This window comes from Mercenaria mercenaria, chromosome 9 (assembly GCF_021730395.1).
Source record: "Mercenaria mercenaria strain notata chromosome 9, MADL_Memer_1, whole genome shotgun sequence".
Taxonomy (NCBI): domain Eukaryota; kingdom Metazoa; phylum Mollusca; class Bivalvia; order Venerida; family Veneridae; genus Mercenaria; species Mercenaria mercenaria.
The window spans coordinates 33,587,175-33,613,411 of record NC_069369.1 but is presented as its reverse complement, the minus strand read 5'-3'; the positions used below and the strand labels follow the sequence as shown (position 1 = coordinate 33,613,411).

Genomic DNA, 26,237 nt, shown 5'->3' with positions numbered 1-26,237 from the left:
CATCAGTAATGCATTAAAGTTAGTAACAGCATGCTTTCGTGAGGACATGATTTGATTACAGTAACTTTCTCTCTCGACAATGGAGGCAGGTCATAAAACACTACGTTACTACCTCTTTGCAATAATTAACAGTGAGCGCACTGTGTCTTGAAAAATATTGAACCACCATGTAGCTTTATTCAGCTGGTTCTTATCTAATTAAAGTAAACAGTATATAAATACTAAGGAATTCACTGAATCTTACAAGGCCACATTTCCCAGTAACAGTTAAGATTATTACCATGTTTTATCAATGTTTTTGAACTATGTCTGAGATATGACTCTATACAGACAGAATATGGAATAAAACAAGAGCACCGCCTTGCGGGTGCTGACGCTCATCTGATTTTTTTTTGTATAATAGAAATATTGTCCTACCCATGATTTTCTAAGTCTAAAAAGGGCCATCACTCTTGCAAAAAGCAGGATAGAGTTATGTTTCTTGATGTACAGTGTCCACTTATGATGGTGAAAAACTGTTGCAAGTTTTAAAGCAATAGCTTTGATAGTTTATGAGAAAAGTTGACTTAAACATAATATTCAACCAAGAAAATGATTTTTCTAAGTCCAAAAAGGGCAATAATTATTGCAAAAAGCAGGATGGAGTTATGTTGCTTGCTGTACAGGGTCAGCTTATGATGGTGAACAAGAGTTGCAAGTTTTAAAGCAATAGCTTCGATAGTTTAAGAGAAAAAGTTGACCTAAACATAAAACTTAACCAAGAAATCTGATATTTTCTAAGTCCAAAAGGGGCCATAAATCTTGCAAAAAGCAGGATGGAGTTATGTTTCTTGCTGTACAGGGTCAGCTTATGATGGTGAACAAGTGTTGCAAGTTTTAAAGGAATAGCTTTGATAGTTTAGGATAAAAGCTGACCTAAACATAAAACTTGACCAAGAAAACTGATTTTCTAAGTCCAAAAGGGGCAATAATTCTTGCAAAAAGCAAGATGGAGTTATGTTTCTTGATGTACAGGGTCTGCTTATGATAGTGAACAAGTATTCCAAGTTTCAAAGCAATAGCTTTGATAGTTTAGAAGAAAAGTTGACCTAAACATAAAACTTAACCAAGAAATCTGATATTTTCTAAGTACAAAAGGGGCCATAAATCTTGCAAAAAGCAAGATGGAGTTATGTTTCTTGCTATACAGGGTCAGCTTATGATGGTGAACAAGTATTCCAAGTTTCAAAGCAATAGCTTTGATAATTTAGGAGAAAAGCTGACCTAAACATAAAACTTAACCAGGCAACGCCGACGCCGACGCCGACGCCGACAACCGCTCAAGTGATGACAATAACTCATCATTTTTTTTCAAAAAATCAGATGAGCTAAAAACTATTCCCACGTAATATATACACATAAGGCCAAAAGTTCTGCACGGGTTTTAGAAGTGTGGTAACTTTTTCAAATTTTGACCAATTGTCCTAAAACCGGTTTTATTTTGATTCCTACACAAATCTGCAAATTATTGTTCTAAAAATTCAGGTAAGTGACAATGTCTTGGCTGAGTGGTCATGATGAGCACGAATTTCACGTGGAATGTGCAATGTGTAGATTCGCAATGTAATTTTGAGTTTTTATGCTTATCTTGCTGTGATAAAATCTGACAGGTCATTCGCCAGTGCAAACTTTTAAATTAACTTGACGTTAACGTCACAATGGAACACTCAAATGCGGAACGTATGTGCGCTATAAGCCCGTTGCAAGTTGGGATCACTGTAGGGCAAGTTGCAAGAAACTTCGGAGTTCACGAACATACAATTCGACGTCAAAGACAACGATATGGCGTAAACAGGAGAGTTAACGACCGTCGACGTACCGGACGTCCATGTAACTACACGTCAGCAGGACAGGTGGATAGTTTTAACTCATCTACGAAGACGTTTTGAAGTTCATGTTCATACTGCTGGGATCACGCCAGGCAGGACGCGTCGTGTGAGCGCGCGTAAGATTCGACGTCGTCTACGTGAAGTTGGAGTACGTGCAAGACGTCTTTATTGCGGCGCCCGTAACTAGGCACCGCCGAAATCGTAATGACTTTGCCAAACGTCATCAAAGATGGCCATTACAACGTTGGCGTCACATGCTCTTTACCGACGAGTGCAAATTTCAGATCGATTTCAATGACCGACGTCTGCACGTTTACCGACGCCGTAATGAGAGGTTCGCCGACGCCTGTGTCATGGAACGAGATCGTTTTGGTGGCCCAAGTACAATGGTTTGGGCTGGATTTACATATCATGTGAAAACGCGTTTGGTTTTCTTGGATAACGTTAACCCCGGGGCTAGACGACGTGTGCCTAACAGCTCAGCGTTTCGTCGATGAAGTTTTACGTCCTGTTGTCGTCCCTTACATGCGGCGGAATCCTGGACTCGTGCTACAAGATAATGCACCTCCCAATTCAGCGAGGTTGACAAGAAATTTCCTGGGGCAACCCAACAGAGCACGTCTGGGCGAATCTGAAGCTTAAAGTCCATGACAACAATCTCCGTAACGGTAATGTAGCGGAACTAAGGAACTTTCTTCAGCGTGAATGGGCTGCTTTGGACCAGCGATTCTTGCAGACACTTGTTTTCTCAATGAAAAGAAGATGTACAGCCGTATGCAATGCACATATATTGATTAGTGGTGATTAAGTTCAGGTGTACTTGAAATTGAAGTGTGAAACTGATTTTGATGGTAGTGTTAATAAAAGTAGCATAAACTGTTTTTATTACATGAGTACCTATAAATAGTAACAAATTTGTGTTGAAAATTCTCCCATTATCGCATTGCGTCATGCATTATCACATTATCATAATAAGCCCCGGGGCCATTATCAATAATGGCCCTGGCGTTAGCGCGGGAAATTAACGTCTGTGAACAGAAATGACGTCATGGCGTTTCGTGGAGGTAAAACAGCGAATATTTCCGTTTTATTTTATCATCTTGAGCGTAACATCGTGTATTCTTCTTGAAATATCGTATTTTATCCCTAAATTATGCAATAAGCAAGAAAGTACAACTATCCAGGTATTTGATTTTATACAGTAAATAGACTCTTATACAAATAATATAGAAACTGAAAAGCTGAAATTTATTGTGCCAGAAGATGCAAGTATCTACCCATAAAAATGACACAAAAAAAAACATTTCTTACTATATTATAGGTAAACATGTAATAAACAGGTAAATACATGGGAGAGCGGTGCCTTTGAGTGATAATGGCCCTGGAAGAAGATAATAGCCCTCGGGCTATTATCACCTTGCCAGGGCCATTATCACTCAAAGGCACCGCTCTCCCATTTATTAACCTATACTTAATGAATCAAAATTGTTCGAATTTGGGATTACATTTGGATATCAAATCAAAATACAGGTAAAACGGATACGTCAATTTATTTGATTTGACTTTTTATGCACCGTGCAGAACTTATACTTAAATATATATATATAAGTCGGAAAATAAAGAAAAAACGTCAGCGAAATGCCTTTCAAACACGTATACAAGAACACAAAAAATAGAATTATACAATTTCAAACAAAGTCAAAAGTTTAATTACAAACCCGAGCGCTTTCGGCTTTTGAAAAACCCTTTTTTCAAGGGTATCATAAATCAAAACAATATAAATGGCTTTAGTTCGATATATAAATGCTAAAATAAATATTTGTAAATATAGACATTAGCACTAGAACACTAAGACTTTCTCTAATAGACCTTTTTCTCCCATTAGTACATTATGAAAACGATTTTAGTTATACTCCATCAAAATGACGACTAAATAATATAACAAATTAACAGAGATACCATACCGGTCACGTGAAGCAACGAGAGAGGAGGGACTCCTCCAACCAAAACAGAAGAGTGGTGAGTGACTTGAGAGTCTGCTTGAACTATCGGCAATGGCAGCAAGAAAAAATGTCTTACAATTCAAGCATGCGTTTTCGTGTGTCTGTTTAACTTTGCCTCGTCTATTTACACATATACAAATGCACATCACTTACTCTTATGGAGAAACTCACGAGATTTTCGTGCAATACTTCTTTAAAGATTGTCTCTATTACTTGCGCTAAAACTGGGTACTGCTACATCCTCTATCTGCATGGAATGAAAATACACATACTCAAGCTTTTCCAAGGCTATACTCGTACGCATAGTCTTGCGTGTACATGTATCTTTCCCCTAAATTTGCATTCTTACACTGTATCTCTCTGTTTTAATGGAATGTTGCAACCTTTTTCCTAATAAAGCACAGAGTAAACTTATTAAAAGTGAACTTTTTTTCTGACATAATATAAAAATTTATTTTATTTCCTTTAAAACTATTTTGTAAGTATAGTTTATATCAAATAACCCGACCAGCTTACTTTCAACTGAAAGAAATAAAACCTCTGATCTTTGAAAATTACAATTATGGAGGTGCTAACTTTTTTGGACAATTACGACGTTCTCTCATAGCAGTACAGTCACAAACTAAACGCTTTCTTTCCTTTTCAGCCGAGTTTGAACGAATACGAGAGTCCGGGAGGTAAGAAAATGTTCTATTGTTTCTTTCAAACTTAAGGATCATCAAACCCTCATTCTGCTACGAAGAGGCTATCGTATTTAGATAAAAAAAAAACTTGAAAAGTATCTAATAGACAAAATGCATTCAGGATATGTAATGTAGGTAAACATAGTAAAGTATTTGATATTTAAATAGGTAAAACTGTTTTGAAACGTGAATAGGCTGACTTGTGTTAAATGCCCATAAGTGTGCTCCAGTTGGATAAAAATTATTTTATATGCGGTGTGATATGAGGTTGAGATTACTAAACTTTTGTCAGCTGGAAAGATTCTGATTTTACCATGCTCTTTTTAACTATACTGAAGTTGTAAAATGTTCGGGTGAGGCACTATTTTATATAAGTTTCTAAATTTCTAATAATTTTTACTTCAATAAGGAGATCTGGTTCTCTACAAAGGTCAAAGTCGATGTACGCTTCATCGCCGACCAGGTACAATATGCACACTTGTTTGCAGCAGGGTTCAAGCATTGCACGTGTGGAACAACGAAAACAAAATCAAAACATTATTTTCCTTTAAACAGAACAGAACAGAATTTTATTTTTGACGTGTACAAAGTACATAGTCATAGTATATAATACAGTAACAGCCATAACGAGCAAAACATGTGTATCAAGAAAACAGAGTTTATACCTAGGCTTAAAGATTTGAGTATAGAGTAGACAAAAGATGAACTATCTCACATTTAAGATACCATCTCTGATACATAACATTTCTTTTACAAAGTTGGATACATTAAAAAGTTTAAAAAGACATAGGCGCGTATATTACCACATTATGAGTGGGAAATTACTAGTATATTAAAAAGCAAAAAATTCGACTAACATCAATTTTGGCTTTGACAAAAGTACATATCTGTGCACAAAAGTACATATCTGTGCATATTTCACGACAATAACATTAAACAGGAGGTCCAAGATGGCCCTAGGTCGCTCATTCGAGTAACACACCATAACAGTATAAACATGTGTGACATAGTGACCCAGTTTTTGATACCACATGACCCAGTTTCAAACATGTCCGAGTATTCAAGGAGATAAACATTCTGACCAAGTTTCATGAAAACTGGAGCAAAAATGTTGCCAAATTGTGTAAACAAGATTTTTTTCGATTTGGCCTAGTGACCTAGTTTTTGAACCAAGCTGACCTAATTTTCAACTCGTCTGAGATTTCATGGAGACAAATATTCTGACCAATTTTCATTAAGACTGGACCAAAAATGTGGCCTCTTCATTGTAAACAAGCATTTCCCTTGATTTCACCTAGTAACTTAGTTTTTGACCCAACATGACCCAGATTTGATCTCTTACAAGATTTTACGGAGACAAACATTCTGACAAAGTTTCGCGAAGATTGGAGCAAACAAGTGTCCCCTAGAGTATAAACAAGCTTTTCCTTTGATTTGACCTGGTGACCTAGCTTTTGACCCCACGTGACCCAGATAAGACAAACATTCTGACCAAGTTTCATGCACATCAGATGAAAAATGCAGCCCCTGTAGCACACACATTTGACAGAGTAACCTAGTTTTTAGCCCCAGATGACCTATATTCAAACTTGACCTAGATTTGATCAAGGCATACAATCTGTTCAAATTCCACGAATATGCAGCGAAAATTAAAACCTATATTGCATACACAAGGTTTTACTTTGATTCGACCAGGTGACCTAGTTTTTTGCCCCAGATGACCCATATTCGAACTTGACCTAGATTTCATCGAGTCAAACATTCTGATCAAATCCACGAATATTCAGTGAAAAATGCAGCCCCTACTGCATACACAATGTTTTTCTTTGATTCGACCAGATGACCTAGTTTCTGACCCCAGATGACCCATATTCAAAGATTCAATAAGACAAACATTCTGATCAAATTTCATGAAGATCCAGTGAGAAATGCAACCCATATTGCATAACCAAAGGTTTTTCTTTGATTTGACCGGGTGACCTAATTTTTAATCCTACATGACCCAGTTTCGAACCTGGCCTAAAAGATCATCAAAATAAACATTCTGACCAAGTTTCATGAAGACTTCCTATAAATGTAATGTCGAGAGTGTCCGAGTGGCGCCAAATATTCAGTTCTATTTAGACGAAGTTCAAGTTCGATGGTACCTATAGATATACAGTATCATGAAAGCATAGAAAAGAATGTCACATATTCATCATTTTATATGGCGTAGAATATTAAATGCAATTCTCAAAAATACATCTTCACAAAAAATATCACATTGTGAGACTGAGAGGGGAGCCATATGCTTATGTATTTACCAACTCGTATAATATATTCTAATAGGAAATTATGTAATAAATGTTACATATTCACTCCTTTTTGTATGATTGCTGACTGTCATAATTAATTTTATTTACTACAAACTGTCTCATGCAGAGAGAGAGGGGGAGGGGGGGGGGGGGGGGAAGATTGAGAGAGAGAGAGAATGTGGCTTCAGTGCAACGTTGCGGGGTGGTAGAGTGTAGGGGAGGGCTTTGTTTGCGGGTCCAGTAAGTCTCAATTTACAATACACACATTGTTGACTACAGGCCTGGGTGAGGTGATTCGAATGTTAATCCGAGTAGGATTGCGTCATGTTCTGTAAGGTTACAAAATGTTTGCACCTATTTAAAGTTATAGTACGTTACTTATTTTCATGCACATGTGAAATGTAACCGTTATCGATATAGATGTACCGTTTAGATAGGATTTCGCCAGTATTTGAGTCGCGCCATGAGAAAACCAACATAGTGCGTTTGCGACCAGCTTGGATCCGCGCAGTCTGGTCAGGATCCATGCTATTCGCTAACAGTTTCTCTAATTCCAATAGGTTTTGAAAGCAAACAGCATGGATCCTGACCAGACCGCGCGGATGCGCAGGCTGGACTGGATCCATTGCTGGTCAAAAACGCACTGTGTTTGTTTTCTCATGGCGCGGCTCATTTGATAATTTTTGCATTGTTAAAAAATTGGCATGTTCATTTCTTTAAACACATTTTCCTTTTGTTTACAGTTTACTGAAATTTAGGAAATGCTTTCGCTGTTAATTTAATTTAAACTCGCCCAAAAATATATTAGTAATTGAAGCGAAATAATCTCCGAGACAAAACTTAAAGTGCTAATATTTCTTACACTAACATTTATTAAATATAATCAGCAATTCGTATTTAAATATCGATAAATCTTTCAGTAATGATTGATTAAATTAAATTCCAGTGTTCTGTTGTATTAAATCAAATCTGCGCTAATACCATACATGTCAATATGTCATTCATAAGAACAAACATAAGTGCAGACAAGATCCCCTACTAAGATTATACACAAGACTTTAGCATTGGGTAGTTTTGGTTTGTAAAACGGAAAAAAACTTCAACTGAAAAAAAGAAGTTAACAAAACATAATATCATCATCGGCATTTGTCATATTATAAACAGAAGTATGAATGTACTCGGCTGGCCCAAATTGATAACCCTGTGTCTGCTGATTTTAAGTCTGCCTGGTCTGACTCTTTGTACTGAATATGCACATTTGGTTAAGTACAGACTTAATATTAGTATAGATTGCTGGCAAAGCATTGTGGAATTTTCAACACAATTATCCAGTCGCAATAACCATTTCTACATTTAAGCATAATTTGTTAAAATGCAATGATTACAAAACTTCCCTTTTACTGTATATGTAGTTGAAGTCTGTTCCATTCTCCTGTAAATTATCGCACGGATGCATTGCTAAAAGAACCTAATGACTATCAATTTTTCGCCAGACATAGATTTCTTGGAAAATAGATTTTGCTATTAAAAATGGAGGTAAAACAAGATTCAATACAGCATTTTAGGTAGTTTTGCACGTCTGATAAACGGAAGTAATGGCGTAACGTCATTTATCCGGATAACGTAAAGTAACGTCTGGACTCGACATCTGGGTTGATGACCAGAGGTTGGCCATGGTTCCCTAGTTCGTTTCGGGGTTTTGCCGAACCTCTGATGGATGAAAATGCATATTATAGACCATAGCTTCAATTGTGACTGTCAGAAATTTCAATAAACATTGTAAAGCATATCAATCGCAAACATGTTGTCAAAATTCTGATTTTTAAATCGAGTCCCATTATAAAACTTTGTGCGAGGTTCAAAATTTTCAAATCTAGCAAAAAAATCGAGCACAAAGCCCGATCTTTCTTCAAAGTATTTGCCGAATTTTCTAAGAATATTCTGAAGTTTTTAAAGGATTCAATCAGATTCTGCAATATAGAAAAAAATTGATCCGAACGTGCAGACTACCTTAAGATAAAATTATGACGTTTACAATTTCTTTGTGAAATTCTTTTTAAAGACGTCTCCCTGGTATTTATTTCATTATCTTTTTACTCTGTGTAAGAACTTATTACAATTTAGACTAGAGTGATTTATATCCCGTTGAAAAACTGTTCATTTCAAATATGTCTCCAGACTTTTGGAGGGCACTGTCTGACAAAAGTGTTGTTTGGAATTTATGCCCCCACGTGCATATTTATCTTAATAATGGTCACCTTAAAAGTAAGTGGTCCCTACACAGAAATAATTGTTTTAAGAATTTGAAGTATTTTTATAAAAACATTTTCAAAACTATTCTCTCACTTTACATTAAATCGTTCTTTTAAGCTCTAAATACACAAAACATACTTTAAAAGGTAAATAACTCTATTTTAAGTACTCGAATTTTTTGTAATCTGGAACTTTAAGTAATGAGCCACACGACAAATGTCCTTATTTTTGACAAGCTATAACTTCTACATAACCCGATGCTTTAAGTATACTAATTTGGCGGCAACACGTTTGAATTACGTCATGCAGACAAATAATCCTCGAAATTAGCGGTATTTCAATTGGAAAGTAAAATAATTTTCGTCTATAAAAGCGATTATAGTGTTTTTAAGGTGTGCCTCAGCGATATGATATTAATGGTAGTCTTACTTACTAAAAAATAAAAAATTCATAGCAAGAAAATGGACCTGCGTCGCCACTGACTTCGAATTACTTGCCCCTCTTCGCTGCGGGTTCGAAACCTCGCTTGAAGTGAAGAAGTCTTCCATGCGAGGAAGCCATCCGGGCAGTTTACGGAAGGTCGGCGGTTCTACCCAGGTTCCCGCGCTTGTTGCTAAGAGTGACACGAGGGGTCTCTGGGGTATTCAAAAGCTGGGCCCATATAATGACCTAATAGGGTGTCGGTGTGACGTTTGCCCTTTTTGCATGTATAGTGCATTTGTATATGCGGAAATGTGAAAAAAGCAGTCGGCCAAGTTTCTTATCTCGGCAATGACGAACAATAAATTAACTTGGTACCTGTATCAAGGAAATTAATTAATATATAATATATCTGCATTATTTATTCATCACTGATACGATTGTGCGTATGTTAGGACCAAGCATGCATTCCAAATGAGCTTTTTTTCTTATATTTATCTTAACTATTTCGTTACAGACGGCCGTATACGACCGCTGCATATGTTAGGATAAACTATTAATCCAGGTGTTAATCCATCTAACAAAAGTCTGCGTAACTACCAGACGGATTATTTACGATAGAATTGTTTATGTATAATAATAATCACTTACTTGCAACTATACCACCTAACACATGTACATTGGAAAGGGCATTTGCCGTGTATAAGGTCATTTTATGTGTTTAATTCGTTTTCCTATCTTCATGCACATTTCTGGTGAAAAAGGTGTTTCAATTTTGGACTTTGCACTGGACTTAAGGGTTCGTGGTTTTTCAAGTTAAAACTGTTGGCACCAATTGCAAAATGGCTGCAATGGCGGTATCTAAGCATACAACTTTTACTCGGCATTCGCAAATTAATTCTAGATACCATAATAAATGTTTATTAACGGATGTTGAAACTACTAAAAAGGTGGAAGACTTTCCAATAAATCTTAACCACTGGAAATTTAAAACCAAGGAAGCTCAAGGAAAGTTGTAAGTTCTCTTTTGTACTTATAAAATTATGAAGAGTACATTATTCTGGTAAATTAAAAAAACACACATTCATTGTTAAGCGGCATGTTCTTCCTTTCGCACCAACATCGTTATATGAGATGATTTTTGTCAGTTTGGTTTGCTTATGTTTTTTAACTATGTATCAAGCCCTTTAAATTTGCCATAACTTTAAACTTGTAAAGTCATACGTGAACTACAGAACCTTTCTTATCCGACATCAGTTGCTCTTATTTCGAGAGTATGTCTGATAACAGGGGTAGTCGTTTCCGTCAAGTGTCGTAACGGACAGGTTATTCAGTGTCGAACTGCTCACAAAGTAACCAATGCAAATGTCATACAACGATTATGGGTTTATTTATAGAATAAATATGAATACAGCTGGTGCAGATTACAGGTGACAAAAAAAACAAAAAACATTTGCCTTTAAAACCGTGAGAACAAAATTGTGAAAAGTTTGGATTTTTTACTAATGAAAATACGCATGCTGTGAAAAGAGATCTTAAAACTATTGGATGATAATGGAGTAATTTTCAACTTGTCACTTGTTTAAAGTCTTGTTTCATCTGCCAATCTTCACGGGCGAAAAGTACACAGGAAACTATTATGACTTACACATGTTTTTTATTCAACTTACAGATTAATTCGACATCAGTTCTAGCGCGAGGTATCCTAATCTTTTACAGATCACTGATTATTTATACTTTTACATTTTAAAGACAGGGAATTTCCAGTCCATTCTATTTGAGCCGCGCCATGAGAAAACCAACATAGTGGGTTTGCGACCAGCATAGATCCAGACCAGCCTGCGCCTCCGCGCAGTCTGGTCAGGATCCATGTCGTTCGCTTTTAAAGCCTACTGCAATTAGAGAAACCGTTAGTGAACAGCATGGATCCTGACCAGACTGAGCGGATGCGCAGGCTGGTCTGGATCCATGCTGGTCACAAAGCCACTATGTTGGTTTTCTCATGGCGCGGCTCATTTAAACTCGTAGTTAGAATGGTTATATCCTTGGTGACTCAGTCTTCGAAAATATGGATTTACAGCAAAAAAAAAAGATTTTTTTTTTTATTTCAGGGAACGATTGCTTCAGTTGTCACAACCAAAAGAACCCAAAACAGAATGGTACACAAGCGTTGGGTAAGAGCAATTCCTTTGAAATCTCAGTTCAGTTAAGTCTCTTTGTATTTGTTTTTGGGTTCAGCGCCGTAACGGCGGACAGTTAACCTTACCAGAGTTTCTGGATTCTGTACCAGTACTAACATGTTCTTCGCAAGTAACTGCCAACTTCTCCACATGAATCAGAGGTTGAGGACGAATAAATTCAGCCACAATGTATTTTATCAAATCGTCACGGCGAACATACATATCGCTCGCGGATCGAACCTGCGATCCGTAGATTTTAGCTCTTCCTATTGAGCTAAGCGGGTGAACTGTCCTATCTACTATTTTAGGCGTTACCCTGAAGACCTAACTTAAATTTAAAATAAGCGAAAAATTCAATTCGAATCAAAAAAATCCGCTGAAATGTTTGTGGTGGAAGACAAGGCGTAGTTGATTACGTCGTTATATACATTTAGTTCGCACCTGTACCAAATGCTAACAGACTATTAGGTCTTTTTTTTTCTTTATTCCTTAGTTAATAAATTTTGTGTTTTCAGGCCTCATCTACGTTGGGGCACACAGGAGATGATGTGGCCTATAAAGAAAGAAACTTTAGAACGAGGCTCGACGGAGCGATTAGATCTCTTAGCACTGCCCAAAGTAAACTTTATGAAAGGAGATAAAGTAAACAGGTAAGTTGATCACTCTGCGACGTGCTTCAAATGGTTAACATAATTATCATTACTGTGTGTGCATATTCATTTATCAATGATTTAGTATTTTAACCTTTAATCTGCTGGCGGCAAGTGATTCTACCCTTGCGACCAGTGCAAACCAAGATCAGCCTGCATATCCGTGGAGGCTGATCATGGTCTGCACCGTTCGCTATTCAGTCAGTAAAGTTTTAGTGATAACCCCTTCATATAATAAATGGTATTGCCCAAATTGAACGGTTGACCAGTCCATTTTAGAAATTTAGCAAACATTTTAGACATTTTTATTTCATGATTGAAGACATATTGCGTAGTAACTGTCTGTTTATCTTTTTAAAGATCTGAACATGATATATCTTTAAACAATTTACCCTACTTCACTGCAGACCACAGTTCTTCTATAGCTGCGGAAGAGCGTCGGTTTTATGGAGAGTTAAAAACGAAGCGAAGGACGCCGTGGCAACAGAAAGGCTGCAGGTCCTAGCAGAACCAAAACGACCTCACAAGGAATATAAGGATGACCGGTAAAAGTTATTAGAATCTTAAATATCACATTTAAATGTCCTAACTATTTAAATTATGCATTAAGGTGTAGATAATGTCCTTTTGTATGTTAAAGGTACATGTAATAACTTTGGATTCCTTAAAGTTACGGTGGTGAAAGGGCAGTGGTTGCAAATTTGTGATGGTAAATGCGGAGCACCTACTTCTTCTGATAAATTCGGAATATGAAGAAATATCAAAATACGTCTTTGTTTCTGACAAATTAACACGAACTATGTTTTAAATGTGGAATTTTACAGACAACTTTGGTTAAAGATCAAACACGTGAATGGTTCTGGTAAAGTGAAAGTATTACTAAAAGTGTTTAAAAGTATAACAGATCTCGATTATATTTTCAGTGGGAAAACTTACGCGGAGAAGGTTTCTTTCCCAAACATGTAGGTTTTGTGTGAAATAACGAGGCTGTTTCTGTATAAATCATGAAAAGTGTGCTTCTGTTCGAAACTTTTGCTTGAACGTACAATGCATCGTAACTTTTCCTTACTTATTTTAGCTCTTACGTTATACATAATGCTTTGATTGGCTTTATCACTAACACAATTCGTTCGTTAGGCCGTGTCTGAATTGTTTATTGTTTCAGTTAATAGACGTCGAAGAAACACTAACAACTATACAATGCCTATGCTTAGGTGTTGTTCTTTTAACAGCTTTAAGGTGGAATGCGCCGAAGTTAACATGTATTACCTGAAATTCAGTTTCAGAATTTCATTACGTCAATTTCTGGATATTTAATATACATGATATGCTCATCCGGAAAACAATCTCTGTGCAGATTTTTTTCTTTGTCGCCGAGAGTGATGCAACCAGTAGCCATATCACATTTAAGTAACATTTTATATGATATTTTTCATTTTAAGTGTATGTATTCTGTAAGAGATTAATTTAATGAATATAGAGTTAGGACGCTATTAGAAATATTATTTTATCATTTTTATCATATTTTGTTATTACTCCCCTTTAATATGAAATATTCAAAAAGCGGACTATTTCATTTGATTTTAATATAATTTCTAGTTTTACATTTCAATTTAATAGATATTTCAATCATTCTAAACAAAAGGTAAGTTTTAAAATAGTGTACTTCTCATAAATTGATTTCCAATCAATCCTGGTTGTGTGCAACCAAGACAGATAAAGGGAGATAATATCAAGTTTACAAACTTGCATTTCAAATGAATTTTGGCTCAATATATATTTGTTAATGTTAATCTTTGACAAATATAATATATAGTCCTTATTTTCATATCATTCCTTAGGCAAAGTGTACTTATTAAATTTTTTTCAAATGCTAAAATAACTCCATCTTTGTTGGGCAACCAGGATAGGGACCTCAAATTTTAAAACTGAATGTGTATTAAACATTCAGTGAACACAAATGATCATTTGTTAAACTTTCTATGAAATCCACTACTTGATCAAAAATCTGATTAACCACCTTTTTTAGAAGTCATATTTCGTTTTCTGGCTATACAGCAGTTCAATCACTTAAGTTTCCTGGATAATCGGTACAAATGAGCCGCACCATGAGAAAACCGACATAGTGCGTTTGCGACCGGCATGGATCCAGACCAGCCTGCACATCCGCGTAGTCTAGTCAGGATCCATGCTGTTTGCTTTCAAAGCCTATTGCAATTAGAGAAACCGTTAACAAACAGTCATTATCTGATGCATTTACAGGCGGGCGGTTTTCTATATGATATACCTGAATGAAGTTTTAATAATTATTAAAGTGAAAATCATTATATAATACTTTATTAATTGTCAAATAAAAGTAATATTTAAGAATATATTAAGAATGTATAACGGTATGTGATAAAGGTGAGACGTGAAAAAAATCGCTCCGATAAAAATGGGATTATAATTGAAAAATATGGATTAATATTGGATATTTTTATACAAAAAAGTGAGTTTTGAACTTTTATTCATGTCTTCAAACGAAAATTTGTCAAAAAAGCAAATTAAAAGACGAAAAAAGGCTGAAAAACGAAGAGCAAGTAGTTCACCTGGGACAATAGAAAATGGCCAATTATCATCTGAGATTCAATCACAAAACTGTGGCGTGAAAAGCGATTTATCGAATTTCTTTTCAAATAGTCAAGACTATGTTCAAGCAGTTATGAACAATATGAACAACTCACCTCCGGTTTTGAATTACAATGGGCTTATGATGCAAGGGTTACAACCGCAATCGCCTCTGTTTCCAAACATTCAAAATGTGCAAAATACTGCACCACCGAGTTGGGCAGTGTCATTAATAGAGGATGTAAAAACGATTAAACAAGCTCTACCAAAAATTGACCAAATTGAGCAATCTGTGAGCAATATAAAAATCACCGTCCAAAATATGCAAACAAAAGTTTCTGACCTTGAAAATAAAGTTGTGAACATGGACAAGAGTGTAACATATCTGAATCAAGACATTGAGGACAGTCAAAAAGATGTAAAAAAATCAAAGAAAGATATTGATGAGTTACAGAAACTGTGTGCATCTACGGAGAGAGCTCTTAGGGACAGTCGTAGAAGAAATGATGACCTTCAAGACAAATTGTTAGAGCTCGAGTTCCGGTCAATGCGTGAAAATTTGGTTTTCTACGGTCAACCGGAACCACCTAAGCCCAAGCAAGGAGAAACGGCTCAACCTGACAAATGTGAGGAGAACATAAAGACATTTATCAAAGACACGCTTGGCATACATGATGAAATAAAGATAGACAGAGCTCACAGACTTGGAGGGAATGCAGCGAGCAAACCACGACCCATAGTCGTTAAATTTCACGAATACACGGACAGGGAACTAATTCGTATGAAGTCGTACGACGAAATATCAAAAAGAAGCTTAAAGAACTTAAGCAAGGGGTCGGTGTTCAGCTTCCGCAGCAGTATAGGGATGCGCGCAAAATTCTTATGAAAAACGCCGAGGAGGAAGAGAAAAACGGACATAAAACGAAAGTTGTCGGAATAAACTGTTGTTAAATAATAAGCCGCATCAAAGATATTTGAACGGGAAAGTACAAACTTGGCATCACAGAGAAGTCGACCATTAAGGAGGTCATGAGAATGACATTAAAATATTATCGTGGAATATAAATGGATTTAGCCGTAAAATATCAGATCTTGAATTTATAAATGTACTTCGTGACTATGACATAATATTTTTACAAGAGACATGGATTTCTGATAAAACTCAATTGAATTTAGAAATTGGTGGATATAAAAGTTTTCACTTATATGGCAACAAATCATTTAACACTACAAAAGGCCGTTTTAGCGGCGGAATAAGTTTATATTATAAAGACATTCTTGATAAGCATATAAAAATTGTTGAAACCATTCAAAATGGAATAATTCGGATTGAAATTGACAAAACCTTATTTAGTTTTGATGAAACAGTATATCTATGCTGTACATATATAACACCAATTAATTCCACGGTAATTGATACTGATAATTTTGATTTCTTTGAACAAATTGAAAATGGATTAGAAAAGTACAAATTGTTAGGGAAATGTTTTGTGTTTGGCGACCTCAATAGTCGAACCTCAACTTTTTCAGAACTTTTAACACATGATGATTATATTGATAATAACGATGATATTTTAAATAATCTTAATATCCCCCCACGTGTGTCTAAAGATAGAGTACTTGATAATCAAGGTAGGCGACTGATTGAATTCTGTCAGGCGACTTCATATATAATCTATAATGAGCGATTCCATAGAGACGCTAATATAGGCGACTATACCTATTATTCGTTAAATGGTTCAAGTGTCGTAGATTATTTACTTGTACACATAAATGACCACAATTTGATATCTGATTTTGTAATCACAGATCCAAACGAATTTTCCGATCACAACGGATTATGTTTTACAATGCCAACTTTAAAGCTTACTGTGAACTCTAGTCAATCTCAAGATAAAGAAACTGTTATAAAATGGGATGAATCTAAAAAAGATATTTTTATGCAACATTTGATCTCAAAGAAAAACAAATTTATTAACATAATTGAGCAAATAAATAATAATGGCAACATTGACACGATTGCGGAAACTTTTTCAAATACAATGTATGAATGCGCGTCAAATGCCTTTAGCTATACGCGTAAACATAATATCAGTAAAAATAACAGTAAGATTAAACAACCATGGTTTAATGATACTTGCTATAATGCAAGAAAAAAATTTAAAGAGAAAAGAAATAGATTTGTAAAAAATAAAAACAGTGAAGAATTTAAAAGAGACTACTTATCAGAAAGAGCGAATTATACGAAGATTAAGCGATGTGAAAGGCGGAAATTCCTGTCACAACAAAAACACGATTTAAACAAGTTAAGTAAATCGCAACCTAAAAAATTTTGGAACAAAATAAAGAAACAATATTCTAAAAATCAATCACTAGCTGAAAATCTGAAAATAGATGACCTTTCGATCATTTTAAAAATTTATATAGTACTGACACTGCAAACAAAGAGATAAATATTAATTATGATATGCATGATGAAGACCTAGACAAAGAGATACAGATTGATGAAATCAGAAGAGCAGTATTTACACAAAATAATAATAAAAGTAGCGGAATCGACACAATAACGGCAGAAATGTATAAATGTGCATTTGATGAAATATCACATATTCTTCAATTAATATTCAATAAAATAATTTCTCGGGCGAATATCCCAATCTTGGGGCGATGGTTTAATAGTACCAATATTTAAAAGTGGAAATAAAAACGAAGCAAAAAATTACAGAGGAATTACATTGATTAATATTATTGCAAAAATATATTCCCAAATTCTATTAAATCGATTGACTGATTGGTCAAAGAAATATAATAAGATCATTGATAATCAATATGGTTTTCAAAAGGGAAAGTCAACTGCTGATTGTATATTTATACTGCATTCCGTCATCGCTAAAACACTTTCACAAGGTAAAAAACTGTACTCAGCATTCGTTGATTTTGAGAAATGCTTTGACAAACTGGATAGATCGTACATATTTGTAAAGCTATTTCAAGAAAACGTAAGTTCAAGGTTCATTATAGCAATTCAAAGCATGTATAGCTCTGTCCGTGCAGCAGTTAAATATAGAAAATCGACATCAGCCTTTTTCGATTCTAATATCGGCGCAAAACAGGGAGACCCAAGTTCAAGCCTTCTTTTTCTCTACTTTGTGAATGATCTGGTAAACAATATTAATAGTGATATTGACAATTTGTTTACAATTGATGAAATAAAATTATTTGTACTTTTGTTCGCGGACGATGCCGTATTCTTTGCACACTCACCGGAAGCGTTACAATCAATTCTCGATGATCTTTTCCGATACTGTTCCGAATGGGGCATGAACATTAACATCAAAAAGACTAAAATAATGATATTTGAACAAGGAAGACATTCCAGTTTTAATTTCAAACTAAACAATGAAACAATAGAAACAGTTACACAATTTAAATACTTGGGAATTACTTTATTTAAAAACGGAAACTGGCATCGAACACAAAAACACATCGCACAACATTCACGACATGCACTTCATAACCTTTTTATTGTTTTTAATCAGTTAGAATTAAAACCTGAAGACAAATGTAAATTATTCGATAGCCTCGTTGGGTCAATTTTAAACTACGGTTCAGAGGTATTTGGATACGATGAAGCAAAAGATATTGAACTTGTACATTGTAAGTTCCTGAGAAAAATTTTAAATGTAAGAAAGTCTACAAATTTAGATGGTTTATACGGCGAACTAGGCAGACACCCTATGAAAATACAGCGGAAAATTATATTGATTAAATACTGGCTCAAAGTCATTAATCTCAATGAAAATAGTCTACTCAAAAAAATGTATAATATTCTTAAGGACGATGCTAATAATGACAATTCATACAGAGGAAAGAATTGGGCATTTCATGTCAAACTGATATTAAATGAAATAGGAATGTCAAATATATGGTTAGACCAAAATGCAAATTTTAAAAATCATTTCTTTGTTTTAAAAAGTAGAATATTAGACATCTATAAACAACATTGGTACTCGAATATTAATAACTCGAGCAGATTATCCTCATATAGCATATATAAACAAGAATTTAAACAAGAACGATATCTGAACTGCATAAATGAAAACAAATTTCGAATATCACTGACTAAATTTAGAATCTCTTCCCACAACCTTGCAATCGAGACAGGCAGACATCATGGAATAACTCGGGAAGAAAGGATATGTCAAAACTGTACAATGAATGTCATCGAAAATGAATTTCACTTTTTACTTATTTGCCCAAAGTACTATAACATAAGACGAAAATATCTCAAACCATACTACTGTAGATGGCCGACTATGAAAAAGTTTGAAACATTAATGTCAAGCGAAAATTCAAAGGACTTAAAAAATCTTTCTAAATATTTATATTTTGCATTTAAACATAGAGAAGAAACTTAATTCTTTATTTTCAAATATTTTTAATTACAAGAGGTTCGATCATATAGATACTTTCTCAGTAAAAATGTTTTGTTGTAAATGTGATATTTTATAGTGTGTCCATCTTTTTCACATACATTGTGTATTTGTATACTTTTGTATTGGCTATAAATGTGCATATGCTATTTAATGCCAAATAAAATTTCTGTTCTGTTCTGAATATGAATATGTTATCTGAAATATTTAGAAATCGTTACATTTTATACATCGAACACATAGATTTACTTTCTTTTTAATACATGAAACATCATACTAACATATATCTATTTACAGAAAAGAAATATTTATGCACAAGAAACTGTCTGTAAATAAAATAAATATTCATGAATATGAATATGTTATCTAAAATATTTAGAAAGCGTATATACTTCCTCTATACGCGCTTTCTTTCACATATTATGAACATTGGAGTATGAGCTTTTGTTTCTTAAATATTTTCAAAATTCTAAATCACTAACGCTTTTCGATTTTTATCGTAAAGGGTAGTAAAACAGCAAGTTCTCATGTATTTCCGAAACATAAAGTTTGTTAGTAATTAAGTTTTGAAGCCTTAATAAGAAATATAGCTTTTTTTTCAAGATATCTAAAAAGTATTTTTGTTGTCGAACGATTTGGGGACCAGTCGCTTTAAAGAAAAAGAAGTATAGAAATAAGACTTATACTTTTAAAAGGAAATACTTAACCCTTACCATGCTAGACACGATTTGTTCTTCCTTTGCGATCGGTGCAGATCATGATCAGTCTGCACGGATGTGCAGACTGATCATCATCTACACTGTCTGTCATTCAGCCAGTAACTTTTTTGTATGCACCCTTTTCATAGTACTGTCCAAATTGAAAGATTGACAAGTTTATTATTGTAATTTAGCATGGTAAGGATTAAGCTTCTTATATCGTGCCTAAATAGAAATATCATATTTGCGTGACTTGAATAGGTACTGCTGACAAATACTACTACCATAGTATACTTTAACTATAAATATATCGTTACAGGAAAAAATCAACATTAAATAACAATAACTTAATCAATATCTCAATTTTAGAACAGCAGACTTACTAAATTATAATTTTAGAATAAATAAGTTTTTTTCGTGAAATTTGGGCCAAGATCTTTACTCAGTAAATATTTACGGAACAACTCTATTAACGACGTGAATTCTAAATTTGTACTGTCATACGATTCATGAAATAAGTGTATAAATCGTAAAAACAAAGTTCCTGAAAGAAAGGGAAAAGACTATATAAAGACAGAAGAAAGTGAAATAAATATATTAAAACGCAAAAACCATAAAACCATAAAAATACCTATCACTTGTAGTAAGTGGGGTAACATATTTTTTATTACCCGGCTTGAAACAACACTGAACGGATACTGTTTACCCCTAGGCAATATTGTAATACACAATAAAAGTCAAAGGGTAATTTTAAGATATTTGTTACAATTAAATTATTTTATGCTTGATGTGATTGTGTGCAATCTTGGGACTAAAACAAATAATAGATATCGCAATTTTTTAAACGAATGATTTGAGAATGTACCAACAACATGCATTAATTTAAGAATACAGAATAATATATACAAAGTAGATTAGGAAAGAAGCAGAATTATCAGTTCATCAAGGCTATCTTTCAAATTAAAGTTTGGTCATATTATGAATAATAGAAAATGATTTTTTTGTTTCAAAATTATTAAAAAAATCCCATATGAAGAAAAAAAGTTGACCGCGTTGAGGTCGGACCCTGACCGCCGCGGCAATAAAAAAGTCACCAGCGGCAAAAAATAATATAGGTAATATAGGTATCTGGAAATTAATTATCGCTATATTTCTTAATAATGCTTTGAAACTCAATTACTGACAGACTATATTTTACGGAAACACATGAGAATTAGTTGCTTTAAGTATCTTTTTTTGCGATGAAAATTAAAAGCATTTGTATATTTTATAGATGCGAATTGAACACTTAATCCTCCATAGCGTTATTTTAAACGACAGCAGATCTAGGTTTCGGAGTTTCTGAGTTCAACAATTAATTTGTTTTAATTTGTCTTAGTACAATCTCAGTTTTTTGTTGTTGTTTTTTTTGTTTTTTTTTTGTTAATGTGAAGTTGCCTACAATTCATAGGCTTTGAGCTATAACAACTTGAACCGACAGTCAGGCTAGCAGACGACAGTATTTTCCGTAACAGCTTCCGAGTACTTACGGATAACGGCGGAAAAAGCCGGATTTTTAAAGAAATGTTCACTGTACACATTAAAATGCAAAAAGGACCAAACAAACCATTATCAAATTGAAAACAAATTACACATAACGAAAATTGAATAATTTTTCTACATTTTTAGGGGTATCGAATTTTTGATTATTTGCGGAAAATATCTCATTTTATCTGTTATATTTGAAAAAGTCAAATTTTTTAACCCGTTTCCTACAGAGTCTATATGAACTGAGGTTGGTCTATTTAAAGTAAAAAAGGACCAACCAAATATTAAAATATTTTTTAAAATAAATATTCATAATATCCGGAATAAATTAAACTTTAATTTGTGGGGTATCGAATTTTTGATTTCCAAATAGAACCTTTTCTATTTAAGTTTAAGTGATTTTTTCCTTCTTTGTTTATATAGGCAAATTTATCGATTTTCCGATAGATCGATGTTACTAAAAGTTGGTAATGTATGACTTCTAAAAAAAGGTCGTTACTCAGTAATCAGATTATGATCAAGTTGGTTTATCATGGTGCGGCTCAAATAATTTTCTATATATTAAATCATATATCTTGTTGCATTTCTGAATCTCTGCACGAATAGCCCCCAGAAACCATGTATCATGTACAAGCATAAAATAGTGGCCCATATTCAAGTACCCTAACTTAATATGTTACATTGTAGCCCACAGTTCAAGTATAGCTGTGGTAGAGTGAGTCCAATTGTTGGAGTAGATCGCAATGCAGTCTCGTGCGGAGAACGCCCACACATCACCCAGCTGGCAAGACATAAAACACCGCATAAAGATTTTAAACCCGAGAGACCGATAAAAACTCCGATATCACATGCAGCAATGAAGGCTGAGGCTTCCGAGCGTATATTGTCACTATCTACACCGAAACCCAGAGATGAAGGACCCTTCAGAGAACCCAAATGGGGGGTTTGTAATTCATTTATGATTTCTGCTATGCTTTGTACGTAAGCATTAGTTCAAAATTAATGTCTTCCACTCATACTGTAGTCCAATAGGGATTGGAACATGCCGGCCCAGAGGCTTAAAAGCTGACATCTTACCCACGTGAAAAACGTTCCAATATTTTTTTTCCATTTAACCCTTAGCCTGCTGGTGCCTTTACGACCAGTGCAGACCAAGATCAGCCTGCACATCCTTGCAGGCTGATCATGGTCTGCACTGTTCGCTATTCAGCCAGTAAATTTTCAGTGAACATTCCTTTGAAATAATAAATGGTATTGCCTAAATGGAATGATGGACCAGTCCACTACAGAAATTTAGCGGGGTAAAGGTGAAATATCAAAAAGCTTGATAATAAATTTCCAGAACGTTTTCAATTAGTTTAAAGGTGGTCAATCACATATGAGCAACATTTTATATTTTTCTCTTTGTGTATTATTCTCTTTAGGGAATTATTTAAGGAACAAAATACCCATTACATAGACTTAGACCACTTTTAATAATTACAATTGTTGTAATAACTTTACCTTTACCATGCTAAATTTCTAAAATAGACTGGTCCATCATTCAGTTTGGGCAGTATCACTTATTATTCAAAGGGGTGTTCACTGCAAATTTACTGACTGAATAGCGAACAGTGCAGACCATGTCCATGACCAGCAGGATGATCAGCCTGCTGATCGTGGTCTGCATTGGTCCCAAAGGCAGGATCATCTGCTGTCAGCAGGCTAAAGGTTAATATGAAACAAAGCATTTCTTTTTATTTTAGTTATAAATTTGCATTTGATAGATATCAGGATATTCAAAAAGTCTGAAAAAATAAAGTTTTAAAACTGGTATAGCTTCTGAATTTATGTTTAATCAATCTTAGTTGCACACAGAAGGTGGGCAAAGGGAGGTAATAGTATCTTTTTTTAAAAAACTTTTCTTAATGAATTCCAGCTAAGTATATAACTGTTAATGCTAATTTTTAACAAACAGGCTTATAATGCAATAAGTCTTTTATCAATATCATTCCTTATAATAGGCAAGATATGTTTTGCTAAAATAACTCTTATCTTGGTTGGGCAACCAGGATGGGAAAATACTTCCAATGAAAACGAACATGTATTAAGTACTATATGAACAAAAAAAACTTGAAACGAGTAGATGTTAAAAGCTTCAAACAAATCTATTACTTGACCAAAATCTGATTAACTACTTTTAGCCCTTATTTTGCTGGACACAATTGATTCTGCCTTTGTGACCAGTGCAGATCATGATCAGCCTGCACATCAATGCAGTCTGATCATGATCTGCACTGTTCGCTGTTCAGTCAGTTATCGTTTTGGTAAGCATCCATTTTAACAGTCAATGTCCAAATTGAAAGATGGACAAGTTCATTATAGAAATTAAGTAGGGTAAGGGTTATAGACTGATCTTTACATACAGTTAATATGTTCCAACTATTCAATTTCCAACACTTCTTGCAGGTTTCAAATAGTGCTAAAAATGCTACAGCAACTTCAAGATGCCTGGAATTAGCCCGCCCTAAACCTGTGGTTGACGATTACAAATTACCACGTGATGAGCAATGGCCAATTTCTCGTGCTGCGAAACGCGCTTCATCATCTGGCAGGATAGAGGAACTTTCTAAACCGATTGTGCGAGCAACTATGGACCACGTGCAATTCAATCCAGATGCGTTTCTTGTGAAACCATTAGCGCTAAAAGGAGCATTCCCTCCACGGATTGAACAACTTTCTAGACCTATTGAACGCTAAGAACAAACACTTCTGTTACAAAAATTGCTACATCTTTAAATTAAAAAATACTTAAATTAGTCTGATTTTGTTAAATGTTTGCAGCCAGCAATGTAACTTTTAACCTTGACAGGTGCAATACTAGAGTGGCTAAGCCATGTTAGATATGACATAATCTCTAAGAGTAAGGACTTAGCTTTATTTAGATAGTCTCTGTCTCCTAAAGCATGTACATAAACGAACAATACATTAACTATCCACTTCCTGTAAAAACAAATTGGCTGACTGAAACGAACTTTAAAGATGCAAAATGCACCTTGTTAATATTATCAAAACACACAAACTTTAAGGCTAAAGGCACCATAATCTCTTTATTAAACAGCAGATGTGTTCGAAATAATGTTGCTTGTGTCATATGTGAAAGAACCTTGTTACAGTGCTAAAAATACAAAGGAACAACAGCGTAAATAGTGCAGACATAAAACATGTCTCGAAATAAGCTTGGATGTATTTTCGGGAGTGTTGATTAATTTTTATCTAATGCTAAGGACAGTTTTATTACATGTAATTTCTAACCTAACAGAAACTACTTGACAAGTACGGTACAACTTGTAAAGAGACTTCTTTTGTCTAAGATAAAACGAACACGCAAATGACACTGACAACAGTGAGCTGAGTGTGTCAGTGCTTGGAAAAGAAATATATAGGGTGGTTCAGAAGTAATATTAATTTTACACATCTAAATAATCTGGGAGATAACTTATTTAGCTTTTTTCTTTATCAAAATGCTTGATTTCTGATGTACAATTTTAGGCAGTATTTCAACTTCATGATGTTTTTATTTCTTAAAAAAGAAAGAAAGAAATAACACAATGTTGAATCCTGGTAAAAAAAAAAACGAGAACATGAATATATTTTTCTTTAAAATTAAAGTATTTTCTAGAATAATGAAATGCTGCATGTAGGTATTTCATGGAAATGTGATTATCTTGGTGAAACAGTATTATTTTCTCCCTCCTAAACAAGTTTAAGTATTGTTTTTGTTATCAGAATATGTATGTATCTAAATAGCGAGATCTGATTTATATAATTCTGAAATGTTATGTGTATTCAATTCAACCTAATTTGCTCATTTTACTGAAAACAGTATTATTATATATTAACTGCACAGTTATCATATTTTTGTATGTCTGTATTGTTTTATTCTGTGGTATTTAAGCACAATTTGTCAGTATTATAATTGTTTCTTATTCATAATAGTATATTTCTAATTTCTTGCTTACAGCAGACAAAGCGCTTGTTGATTCACCTTTTTCATGAATTTCTTCATAACTAGTGAAACTATCCGGTCACCTAGGATAGAAATTATTTGAATATTCAAGGTATTTAAAAGTTTCTATTCACTTTCTGCAGTCATTTTATGCCAAACAATATCAAACACCAGCAACTGGGACTGCTCATTTTTACACTTTGCAGATCTCTTATTTAATTGTTAAGCAACTTTCACATTTTATGTTAAATGGGAATGCATTTTTTTTTCTTCAAAATTTGAAATTAGCAGAAATAAAACTGGACAAGGATTTTCCAAAATTTAATCCTCATAAACATTCTGAGGAATGGTTAAGTTCTCCTAAAATTCACGAAAAATGCAGATATCAAAATAGCAGTAACTTTCTGTATCTTTCCCATAGCAATTTTTTTACCTCCCATAGTGGAAAACAATAGCAAGAGGGGAGACTACTGTGTACAAGACATTAAGAACGGTACAGGAGATCAAATGTATTTCTATTTTTATTCACTCATCACGGCTGTTTTCAGTATGAACTGCCATTTTCAATTTATGTTTTCTTAAGTCAATATTCTTTGCTTCTTTGATGTTTCCAGACTTACTGTAAAAGCAGAA

At 34.3% G+C, this 26,237-nt stretch overlaps 2 protein-coding genes across 8 annotated transcripts in view; one reads left to right on the top strand and one right to left on the bottom strand.

Annotated features, from left to right (window-relative positions):
• LOC123546884 (testicular haploid expressed gene protein-like) overlaps positions 1-24,414 on the top strand; it is a 31,598-nt gene extending 7,184 nt beyond the window's left edge. For 2 of the 7 annotated variants that reach the window (XM_045333510.2, XM_045333514.2), the window contains exons 2-9: positions 4,518-4,548; positions 4,964-5,017; positions 11,633-11,695; positions 12,217-12,351; positions 12,759-12,896; positions 13,275-13,313; positions 22,304-22,559; positions 24,065-24,414. In XM_045333510.2, coding sequence (XP_045189445.1) covers positions 4,518-4,548; positions 4,964-5,017; positions 11,633-11,695; positions 12,217-12,351; positions 12,759-12,896; positions 13,275-13,313; positions 22,304-22,559; positions 24,065-24,355 — 1,007 coding nt within the window. In that variant the 3' untranslated portion in view covers positions 24,356-24,414. Of the gene's footprint in view, positions 1-3,821; positions 3,888-4,517; positions 4,549-4,963; positions 5,018-11,632; positions 11,696-12,216; positions 12,352-12,758; positions 12,897-13,274; positions 13,314-22,303; positions 22,560-24,064 lie in introns of all 7 variants that reach the window. The other 5 variants (XM_045333515.2, XM_045333516.2, XM_045333509.2 and 2 more) reach the window with 4 other exon arrangements.
• The window catches only part of LOC123546885 (nucleolar protein 16-like), a 71,426-nt gene that overhangs the window by 13,223 nt on the left and 31,966 nt on the right, over positions 1-26,237 (bottom strand). The gene's annotated exons all lie outside the window — the stretch shown is intronic.